The sequence below is a fragment of the Vespula pensylvanica genome, chromosome 9 (assembly GCF_014466175.1).
Source record: "Vespula pensylvanica isolate Volc-1 chromosome 9, ASM1446617v1, whole genome shotgun sequence".
NCBI lineage: Eukaryota > Metazoa > Arthropoda > Insecta > Hymenoptera > Vespidae > Vespula > Vespula pensylvanica.
The window spans coordinates 5834227-5846726 of NC_057693.1; the positions used below are offsets into that span (position 1 = coordinate 5834227).

The 12500-nt window shown below is 30.4% G+C and overlaps 1 protein-coding gene across 4 annotated transcripts in view; it reads right to left on the bottom strand.

The window, feature by feature from the left end:
- The window catches only part of LOC122632027 (probable serine/threonine-protein kinase dyrk2), a 52986-nt gene that overhangs the window by 17463 nt on the left and 23023 nt on the right, over nt 1-12500 (bottom strand). Inside the window, exons 1-2 of one of the 4 annotated variants that reach the window (XM_043818411.1) lie at nt 11748-12105; nt 10798-11294 (exon numbers count right to left, since the gene is read on the bottom strand). The exons of 1 other annotated variant lie outside the window; for it this stretch is intronic. In XM_043818411.1, coding sequence (XP_043674346.1) covers nt 10798-10835 — 38 coding nt within the window. In that variant the 5' untranslated portion in view covers nt 10836-11294; nt 11748-12105. Of the gene's footprint in view, nt 1-10797; nt 11349-11747; nt 12106-12500 lie in introns of those variants that run through there. 2 more of the 4 variants (XM_043818412.1, XM_043818410.1) reach the window with 2 other exon arrangements.

Below are 12500 nucleotides of genomic sequence, written 5' to 3' on the forward strand. Positions count from 1 at the left end.
ATTACCATTAAATGTTTTTATTTCCTATACGTATATATTCATAACGAACGGACACGTTTCTGTATAAGTTATAATTATATTGGCCTTTCGATCCGTTCGTATTTAATGAAAAACAGTATTTCGCATAATATAAAATAAAATTATTCGGAATAAAAACGATGTAGCACGTGGTTAATACCGTTAAATTAATGATATTTCCGACGTACGATCATGAATTTAATCCAAACCGAAAATTCATCCTCGAACGAAAATGCTCACGTAATTAACGACCGATTTAATTGTAATTTTCTTGTAGTAATTCCTAGATGCTGTAGGAAATACAAGGATAGACTCGGAGAGTATTCATTTTCGAGATTTTCTCGAATTATATTGAATATTCGATTATATAAGTGTGTACATATATTTATATTTATATAATATATGAATATAATATATATATATATATATATATATATACACATACAGATACACATACACAAATATATATGTATTTTTGATGAAGATCGAGAGAGAGGATTCGAAATATTACTAGATTCAATTTTAGTTTGAAAATAATACCAGAAACTCTATGCTTACGAAAACTCGTTCTCTCGTTAACGTATATTATACTAAACGACAGATAGACAGATAGATAGACAAACAACGAAACGATAATATTATATATTTTGGAAAATAATTTCAATTGTATCTATAAATAGTATATATTTTAATATCTATTTAAATCCTACGTATGACTCGAGCAAAGATCGAATTATTAAAAAAGAAAAAAAAAAAAAAAAACAGAAAGAGAAAAAAGAGAAAAAAATGAAACACAAATATATTAATATATTTATAATACACGCGCAAGATTTATATACTTTATTTACCGACAACAGGTGTTTCGAAGAAGTAAAAGAAGAAAAAGAAGGCCGAAAGATTTCATCGAAATTTTCTCGTTCGTAAAAAAAAAAAAAAAAAAAAGAAAAAAGAAAAAAAAAGAAAAAAAAATAAAACAAAATAACAAACGAATCGTAAATAAAAAAAATAAACAACAAAATAAATTAGCACGAACATTTGCGAGGTGCGATAAGTGCATATGAAAAAAAAAAAATAAAAATAAAAAAAATAAAATAAAAATAAAAATAAAAAAAAATTACTTCGTCGATCGCGAAGACGTCGAAATTATTATTACGATAACGAAATTTCTTTTGTGAGAAGTTTCGTTTTTTTTCTTTTTTTTTTTTTTTTTTTTTCATTTTATATTTCCACTTTAACAAGTTATTAGCATAATTCGCGATAATAATCTCACGATCGCGACGGTAAGGCGACTAAAAATATAGAAGTCGTCTGGAGTTTGCGTGAGCGTGAAACAATTAAAGCGTATCCCGTAATTACCATGAAGCCAATCACGCGAGTTGCGCCCGTTCGTAGGTAGTGTAATTTTTTTTTTCTTCTTCTCTTTTTCTTCTTTCTTTTTCCATAATCTCCGATGAGAGCACGCGATACCGTGACGACTAAACTTTTAACTATTGGCCTTTATTACTTACTCATGATAATCAAGGTCGAAAATAATCGAAACGCTATGTCTCACTCTAGATATTATCCCGACGCGATAATCGCTTTAAATTAATTAACAATATACTTTTTTCTTTTTCAATAAATTCCAATTATTTTCCCATCTTGCATTTTTCTATACGAAGACAAATTTACACCGACCAGTTAATTTATCATTGTTATCACATCGCATTTATACTCCTCATTCAATTATATCTATATTTTAATATAATTTTTGTTTTATGTTAATATAGTTTAATTATTATTTGTTACTTGTAATATCCTCGGGGTGTGACTGTTTTTATAAATGATTGTTATATTTTCTTTTTATTCTACTTTATTATCATATCATATATAATCGTTATTGTAATAAATGAAAAAGAAATATATATATATATATATATATATATATATATATATATTTCATATATATATATACAGACACGTCTGTTATTTTAGTGTAGTAGCGATAAATATCTTTCTCTCTCTCTCTCTCTCTCTCTCTCTCTTGTTATTTAACTATAAAGAGACATAACTTTTTTTCTTTCTATCGGTATACCTATCGATCGATAGCTTAGCTAAAAGAAAACACGTATAGTTCATGTAACACCGGTGTACGTAGACATATACACACGTAACACACACATACATATATATATACATATATATATATACCATAGATAGATATTTCCAATGACGTCACGGGATCACTCTTGACACCTCTGCAAATCCTACCGATCAACTTTTTTCTCATAGATCGTAATTCTCATTTTCTTTTTTTATCATCCACCTCCTATATCTTTCCGTATCGATCTTTCTCTTTTTATCCTTCTCTCTCTCTCTCTCTCTCTCTCTCTCTTTTCTCGGACATTTCCGAGAAAGGACAAATCACGCGTGCTCGTCTCACGAGATTAAAGTCCCTCGTGTTTCTCCGTGGAAATCGTTCGGACGACAAACGACTCCTAATTCGATACTCGATTCTAATCTTCTCGATCTTTTTTTATATGATCCTCATCGAGAAATAGAAAGAGGGAGAAAGAAAAAACAATTTTTTAATAACGAAAAATGAAAGAAAACGTAAAAACAGAAAAGGGTAGAATTAAAAATTGTACGAACAATCAACAAATTTTATATTTCCTTTTTCTTTTTTTTATTTTTCTTTCTTATTTTCTCGTTTTCTTTTACGAAGCATTTTCGACACAAAAAAATATTCACTTCGTCGGACGAAATTAGGATAGGTATATCGAAGTCTCTCGTATTTCCATTCGAGATTCAATAAAATCTCAATGGAATTCGAAGAACGATTCGTCCCTCTTGCTCTCGAAACCCAAACGAACTGCAAACCTACTAAAGGATAACACATACACACATACACATACACACATATATATATATCGTTTCGTGAAACCGGGTACCAACAGGGCTATGAAATTTGTTCTCGAAATTTCACCTCCTAGGGGCCAATTCCGAGGTGAAATTAATTTTCAAACTGTCTTAACTTCGTGTCGCGACGCATCACCGACAAACCGAATAGGATTATTGCCCGGGGACAAAATTTCTCGAAAGAATGTTCACGTAGCTTACTTACACGGTGACAGCTGTTTTAATCGATCCAATGTACTAGACAGAAATTTAAAAAAAAGAAAAGAAAGGAAAAAAAAAAACGAAACAATCTCTTAATAGAAATTAAACGATCTTTGTAAATTATATTAATATTGACGAAAATAAAAATACGTATAAATTTATGAAAATTTCGTTTATAATGTGTGTGTATATACACTCAACATTTTCAATTTTATGAAATGAGAGAAGATGCCCGACAAACTGTCCGACAAATTAAAAATTAGTAAGAAACGATCGCTCGACAGAAAAATTAAACAATTTCGCAACATATATATATATATATATATTTCGTATTACTTAACACAAATGTACGAAGATTTATAAATATTTGAAAATTTCTATAACATACTATATACATATATACATAAAACATCATCCTCCATATGCGTACGCGCATATATATACACACACACATATAAAAATATATGCTCAACATTCGATTTTGCAAATTCAAAAAAAAAAAAAAAGAAAAAAAAACGAAAAAGAAAAAAAACCAATCTTAAACCTAACTTTCATGTTGCACATATTTAATTTGACTATGTTTAGTGGATAAATGGAGAAACATCCTCCATGTAACTTTAACGTAACATTTCTTGTACATGTACACATTATTACCATATATATATATATATATATATATATATATATATATATATATATATATGCATACACACACACACAATATTATCTTTATCTAACAACCCTTCTCTATCTCTTTCTCTCTCCCTATTCGTCGCATTACTAATGCGGATCTCGTCTAGAATTGCATTCGTTGGCCTAGTTCACGTCGAACAATTGATCCGCGTGTTGGCGAGCTTTCATGGCTACATACAAGACACACAACTAAGAAGAATGCAACATTTTTCCTTCCTGTGCCACGTGCTCGATATCGTACTACGAATCTTATTCTTTTCTTATTTTCTTTCTCTCTCTTTCTCTCTTTCTCTATTTTTCTCTTTTCCTTTCTTTCTCTGTTTCTTTCTTTATTCAAATATTTCTCACGAATACATGACATACCCCTCATGCGATTTCATTGAATTTATATCCTCTTTCCATGGAAAAGGAAAAGGAGAAAGAATATTAAATTGAAAAAGAGAACACAAAAATTGACACATTTCCAACGATAAAAGCCGATAAATTCCAAAGACAAACAGATATCGAGAAATCTTTGACTGAAAACACGTAGGAACTTACTAACGAGAACTTCGTGAAATAATAAAATGAACGTATGTATTTATCTTCGAGATATAAAGAGAAAGAGAGAAAAAAAGAGAGAAAGAAAGAGAAGAACGTGCTTCCAATAGCACACGTATATCAGAAAAATCGAAAAATCGAGCACGAACGAATGAGAAACGGAAAGATGTAAGAAAAGAGAAAGAAAGAGAAAGAGAAAGAGAGATCGTGGATAACGGCTCGTATAAACCGAAAGATCGATAGGAAAAATGATTTGTATTGGAATGAGAAAAAGACAAGGGAGGGAATTTACGAGCGAATTGGAATTGAATCTAGATAGATACGTACTTTCTAAAGTTTTGAACGATATAACGACCGAGTTATCTTTGAAAAAAAAAAAAAAAAGGAAAAAAAATAGAAAGAAAATAAACAAAAGAGTAAACTTAAGATTGATGAAACAAATTTAATACACACATACACACACACACATATATATATATATTTTTTGTTATCTTGAGTAATGAAAAGCATCAATAATATTTTAACTTTAATCCTTTTTCTCTGTCTTTCTCTGTCTCTCTCTCTCTCTCTCTCTCTCTTTCTCTCTCTTTTAAACATTCTTATAAAATCTCGTTTCGTTAAAATTTACAATGGAACAATTTTTTGAAAAGAGTTAAAGAAACCTAGGAAAAGATTAATCATGACTAGAAAAATTTGCGATCAACGGAGCTCTCATCTATTATTTATTTCTAATTGATTAGTAGAACCGAGCGATCTAACTTTTCGTACGTAAGAGTTGGAAGATAGATAAAAGGGCCAATTCGTGTTAACAAGCACGTATCAGTTAATGGAACACGTATCTTAGGAAGATACGAAGAAAGAAAAATCGGGAAAAGAAAGGGACGAAACGAACGAACGAAGAAGAAGAAGAAGGAGAAGAAGAAGGAGAAGAAGCAGAAATAGAAGAAGTAGAAGAAGAGAAAAGTCTCGGACAGTCGAAAGAGAAAGAGACAGATAGACGGACAGAGAAAGAAAGAGAAAAGTTCTCTTTCGGAAATTGGATCTCTCTCTCTCTCTCTCTCTCTCTCTCTCTCTCTCTCTCTCTCTCTCTCTCTCTCTCTCTCGTTGGATAATTTACGAGACACTAAGGAAATTCAGACACGAACGTGCATCTTTCTCTTCATCCTCCTCCTCTTCTTCTTCTTCTTCACCTCTTCTTCACGTCTTATCGCAAAAAGAAAAAAAAAAAAAGAAAAAATTGTGATTGCAAAAGTAACGTTGTTTAACGACCTTGAAATGTACAGGTAAATGAGACGTTCCTCGATACATCGATAGATCGAAAACGACGGTCGAATTATCGAAAACAACGATGAACGAAAAAAGAAAGTTACAAAAAAAGCTTACACCATTTACTTTACCAACGCGAAATTTTTTCTTTCTCTTCTTTTTTTTTTTTTCTTATGTCCTTACGACATTTTTGTTATTTTTTTTTTCAGGCGAATTGAAATTTCCTTCTCGTCTTCCAAAAATATATATTTTTACCTATCGATTATATAAACAATGCGGTTAAGATTACCGTATGTAGAGTTAAGGTGAAAAGTCATGGAAACGTTAAGAGAAATCGAAGAAACGATAATATCGTATCTAATAAAATCCTAAATGTGCCGAACACTCCGCCAAGAACTTATTGGTTTGGCATCATGACCAAGTTTTATAATCATACTGCGATATCGTATAAACGCCGATTCCATTCGAGAGATTCTCAAGGAAAATCGGTTAGGTCGGTATGGTCGTCGTCTTTTTCGATGACTAAAAGAAAAATCGTGACTGCTGTCGAGCTCGATTTTTTTCTTTATTCTTATCTTTTTTCTTTTCCTTTTTCTTTCTTTCTTTCTTTCTCTCTCTCTTTGTTTTTCTTTTCTTTTGTTTATTCAACAGACAAGTCGTCGACAAATATCTCTAATATTTCTTTAATATTTCTTTCTCGTGCTATATCACGCGCGAATTCGCACGTTTTATTTAGATATAACTTTTTTTCAAAAATTAGATAATGTATTTAAGTACATAATAAATTATTGAAATGAATCTTCGATATATATATATATATATATATATATATATATATACACACGTGTATACGCACACAACACACACGCATATGCTTTTTCGTTGGAATTTATGATATGAACGTGATTATAAAATATGTGAGACAGTTTTTGTTTGAAGAAATTCTCTTTGAAGCGAAAGAAATAAAAGAAAGGTTAATTATGAAAATGTCCAACAATTCTCTTCTCGTTTTGTTTGATTACTAAAAAGAAAAAAAAAAAAAAAGAAAGAAAGAAAGAAAAAAAAAGAAGAAAAAGGAGAAGAATAAAAATGAGAATGAGATATTATTATACCAGTATCATAATTGCAAAAGTTTCTCTTCAACAAAATAAAAAAAAGAAAAAAAAATAGAAGAAAGATAAAAAAAATACCCACGCTATTTCTCTTGCAAAATAAAACTTTTGTAACGAACGTGAAATAAATGATTAAAAAAGAAAAAGAAAGGAAAAAAAAAAAAAAGAAAAGTAATAAAAAAACCACTTGAAAGCAACTAAAAACAAAAAAAAAAAGAAAAGAAAAAAGAAATTGAAAAAATACAAAAACAAAAAAAAAAAAAAAAGAAAATTTGATTTTTTCAGCAACGTTATCCGCGACCATTCTCAAAGCTCCTCCTCCTCCGTCGTTTGCGTTCTCTGATATTCTCGATTTACCAACAGCGTGTTTCAAATTCGAGATGAAATGTTCCGATCCAAAAGAGCGTCTGTCACGTGCAAATCTGTAGAGAGCTAGTAGTTTGATTACATTTCAGGGCGTAAGAGGAATATCTAACCCTTTCGATCTTTCCTGTCCAAGACATAGATCACGTACATATATACATATACATAGAGAAAACATTAATTAGTTATTAAACTTTAAAATTAACGAACTTCGAAATAACGAGACGCCGAAAACTTCGAACGAACGTGCCTAATCGTTTGTCATAATCAATCCTTTAGAAAAGTATTATTAATCCTATTTTCGAATTCCTATTTTGTTTTCTATTAAATTCTATTAAAAATAATTAAATTCCCCCTTAGAGAAACAGAGAGAGAGAGAGAGAGAGAGAGAGAGAGAGAGAGAGAGAGAGAGAGAGAGAGAGAGGAGGAGGAGAGTAAGGGAGAAAGTTCCTAATTATAAATTATAAAAGTAATTTGGCTTAATAAAATTATAGAATTAGCAACTTGAACTAGAAAGTTTTCGTTGAGTCGAAAGAAAAGGGGAAAACAGAACAAAAAAAAAAAAAGAAAATGTGGGAAAGAAAAGGAGAAAAAATATACGTCGCATGAAATGGAACCAAAAAAAAAAAGAAAAAGAAAAAAATAAAGAAGAAATGTAGGTTAGGGGGAAAAAAGACAAGTACATTTATGTCGCAATTCGAAGAAACGAGAGAAGTCAATGCTCTCTCTCTCTCTCTCTCTCTCTCTCTCTCTCTCTCTCTCTCTCTCTCTCTCTCTCTATCTCCCTCTCGTATCATATTGTCGTAAATATCGAATGTCAAAGAAACGACGATATCCGTAGATACGAGCTCGTAAGGGCGCAATCCAGAATTGTGTGCGTGCATGTGCATACATATGTGCGTGTGTACATGTGTATGTTAAGTACTCGCCCGAATGTGGAGACTTACTATTCTTCTACCACGCAAAAGGCCTCACGGGAATGAACAACTATGCTTCGTTTTATGGTAGCGCGCATAAATTGTCACTTCTTTATGGCATTCCAATGAGTCGCCTACCGGGAATTGATTTTCCACTATATATAGGGTATACCTTGTTAAAAAAAAGTCGAATCAATTATGAAAATCGTTCTCTCTCTTTTTTTTGCGTTTTTTTTTTTTTTAATCTTCCAACAACAATTCTTAGATTATATAGCAAATCTTCCATTATAGATATATATTTTTTCAAGTTTTTGATATATATATATATATATATATATATATATATATATTTCTTTTTTGTACGTTTACTTTGTATACGAGATGTACATGTAGAAATTATCTATTCATTTATTTATTTATTTCTCTTTTCTCACCTTATAACTTCAATATTCAAGAATTGATAAAAATCATTAGGAATTTCATAAAATCGATGATAGAATCGGCACGATAATTAATGTTCTTTCGTCGTAGAAAGTGAACGTAGAAAAGAATTACGAGAATCGTGGAATTGTCGAGTCCCCGATACATCGAAACCTCGTAAATTTCGTTGGATGTCGTTACGAGATGGTTGTTAGAGTCACGTTGGAATGCGATTTCTTTCGCTTTCCTCGGATAAAACCTCTTTCGACCGATCGATCGATCGATCGAAGGACGATTCTATATGTATATGTGTATGTATGTATGTATATACGGCAATAGTAACCATGTTAAACCATATTATATATATATATGAAATTAAATGCTAACAATTCTCGTTATAATTATTGATCGTCCACATCTTTTCGTTCTATGATCGAAATTATTGCGAGTCGAGAATAATACGACAGACGAATGAATCCTAAAGCATTCGTACACGCAATAAAGACATATATACATGTATGTATGTATCTGTGTGCGTGTATATATCTGTATACATAAATATGATATATAGAATAATACTATTCATATCTTCTGTTAAAGGTCAGAGAGTACGAAAATGGAAGCATAAATGTTATTAATCAAAAGCGTTATAGAAGGCGTGGAGATAATAATTTACCACATATATACCTCAATTAGTTAATGGGTAGATATAGCTATTAACAAGTAGAATCTTGAACAAACAATATTTGATATATATATATATAAACACACACACACACATATTTTATACATTCGAAAAATAATTCCTATTTATTCACGTATTTATCAATATTTATCGTCCACTCTTTTTTTTCTTCGTACCGACTATGAAAAAAAAAAAAAAAAACCATTTCGAAAATAATTACTATATTGTAGCCAGTTGCCATCGTCGAATAAACAAATATCGATAACGTGACACTCGAGGTCGATTTTTATTTTGTAAATAAGATAACGAATCTATTCGTGTCTTTCGTTTTGTTCTGTTCTTTTTTTTTTTTTCGTTTTCTTTATTTATTAATTTCTTCTCTTTTTATATATGTAGATATCGTATAGGTAAACTTTCATGCGATATAAATTTACTTTTTATATTAGACAAATCTTATTTACGGACACTCGATTTACATAATACATCAATTTATAAGATAGAAAGAAAAAGAGACAGATAGATAGACACAGAAAAAGAGAGAGAGAGAGAGAGAGAGAGAGAGAAAGAGAGAGAGAGAACCGTTCATAAATGCAATAAACAAGAACGATATTATTTCAGATCTAGTCTGCCCACTCTAATCCGTATTCACTAGAAACCGACGACTTACTAGTGATTACTTGCGCAATTACAAATTATCATCTTGTTCTGCGAATATATATATATATATATATATATATATATATATATATTATATCATGGCACAAATAGTGCAGTACAACTTACTATCTCAGCAAGAATCGACGCTTACTGCAACGAACGACCACATCCGTTTGGATAAACACGAATAAGCTATATTCCAGTATCTCTAAAAACCATGACGAAAGAGTATCGTTTATGCTAAAGATAGCTCGCCAGTTTTCGTCTTATTATGAATATTAATAATCGCACTTAACATCGTTTTAAGAAATTATTTTTTTTTTTTACCCAATCGAAAGTATAATATAATGCATCTTTAAAAAGGAATACGTTCGTTCTGACAAATCCAAATAGATTCTTGATTATTAAAAGAAAAGAAAAAAGAAAAGAAAAAAGAAAAGAAAAGAAAAAGAAAAAGAATGTATAATTTCATCCATTAAAAAGTAATCGATATAAGAGGATCAACAATGATTACTTTATACGTCGCAAGAGAAGCAATAAAATTATTCCTTTATTTTTCCCTTTCTTCCTTCCTATCTTCTTTTTCTTCGTTTTATCTCTGATCGATACGCCTCATTAATTATTTTAATAATAATAATAAAAAAGATTATAACAAAAAATAATAATAATAAAAATAATACGATTAATAATAATAATAATAATAATAATAATAATAATAATAATAGTAATAATAATAATAATCTCTGATACTCTCTGATACCGAACAATTTTTTTTCCAAGAGAAACAAACCAAATTTCTCATCAATTTTTTCTTTCTTTCTTTCGATCTTCTTTCTCTTCTTTTTATCTCTCACCGATACTCTCACTAATAACAATAATAACAACAACAACAACAAAAATAATAAAAATAATAATAATAATCTCTGATTGTCAAAAATTTTTTCCAAAGAGAAACAAAAATTTCTCATCCACTTTTTCTTTTTCTTTTTCTTTCTCTCTATTTTTCTTTTTATAATACATATCTCACCGTTGCACCTCACTAATAAGACTCATTCGTCTCGACATTAACGAAAAGAAGAGAGTGTAGAGATGCTCGTGTGAACGACAAAGAAGGTACTAACTAGCTCCTCCTCTTCTTCTTCTTCTTCTTCTTCTTCTTCTTCTTCTTCTACTTCTTCTTCTTCTACTTCTACTTCTTCTTCTATTCGTCCTTCAGCGCAGCCTCCAGCTTGGCACGTAATTCAAAGATCCACAAACGCAGTGCGGAAGCTTAATCGACGAGCAAACTTCTCGTCTTTCTGCCAGCACTTCGCTTTTGCCGTCTAACCACCTCCCCTTCTCCTTCTCCTTCTCCTTCTCCTTCTCCTCTTCTTTCTCTTTCTCCTCCTTTTTCTTTCTTTTTCTTTTAGATCATCTTCCCCCTTTTCATTTCTTTATTTCTCTCTCTTTCTCTCTTTCTATCCATCGTATTCTTCTTCATCTGGTGAACTTTGTTCCGATCAGTTAGCACTCGAATTATCGAAACTCCGAAACGAATCACAAAGAACAATATTATCGTTCCTGTATGTGTATGTATTCCTGTGTGTGTATATATATATATATGTGTGTGTGTATGTATACGAAAAATATTATATATTTTCACCTACTAGTAGGTGAAGTGAAAATTCTTTTTCTTTTTCCTTAAGTGTTTTCTCGATTTTCCTGATAACCTAGTTTTTGAATGAATCTACACTTTTTCTTATCAATTGTTAATAATTTATAAAAAGAATATATATATATATATACATCCATCCATATATCGTACACACACATACATATATATATATCCACTATAGCTATAGATATGTCAAAGTCTCACAATTATGATAAAATATATATATATATATATGGTGTGTATGTATACATGCATGCGTGTATGTATATATGTATGTATCTATCTATGTATATATGTATGTATGTATGTATGTATATACGTACTATAGATCGCTATCCCAAAACTCTTAAAGTTCCCTTAGTAGTAAACTCGACGATCGAGCCATCCCTTAAATCCGTCCATGACACTTCGTTTCCACTGTTACAATGGGTCATCGGCCAAGTCGAACTCAAGCGTCGAGACTTCGTGATTTAACCATTCCCGTACGATTAGATTAATAATCGATTAGAAGCCGCGACGTCTCTAATCTACTCTCGCATTCACGTACAAACTCGTTGTTGTTATCATACTTGTATTATAATGTCAATGAATCATTTGCGTGTCGTCGTATTAATAATTTAAAAGAAGGAAAAAAGGAACAAAACAGAACAACACAAAATAAAAATAACGAGGAGAAAAAAAAGAAAACGAAAGATTCTTCAATAGCTCTCTCGAAATATCACGAATCTACTTATTTTCAAGCGCTTGTGTAGACGATCTTGTGTTTTAATAATGTTTTAATAATGTATTAAAAAAAAAAAAAAAAAAAAAAAAAAAAAAAAAAAAAAAAAAAAAAAAAAAAAAAAGTAAAGAAAAAAAAGAAAGAAAGAAAGAAAAAAGAAGAAAGGAAATATGTTTCGAAGCTTTTCAAATCTCTCTAAATACCTGCTTTCGAGCGCGTATATCAACAACGCGAGTTGTTGGTATATAATAACGTAAAAGAGAGAATATGAGAGAGAGAGAAAGAAAGAAAAGAAATGAAAAAATAAAAACAAAATAGAATATTTTTCCAAAGCTTTTAAAAATATTTACCTATC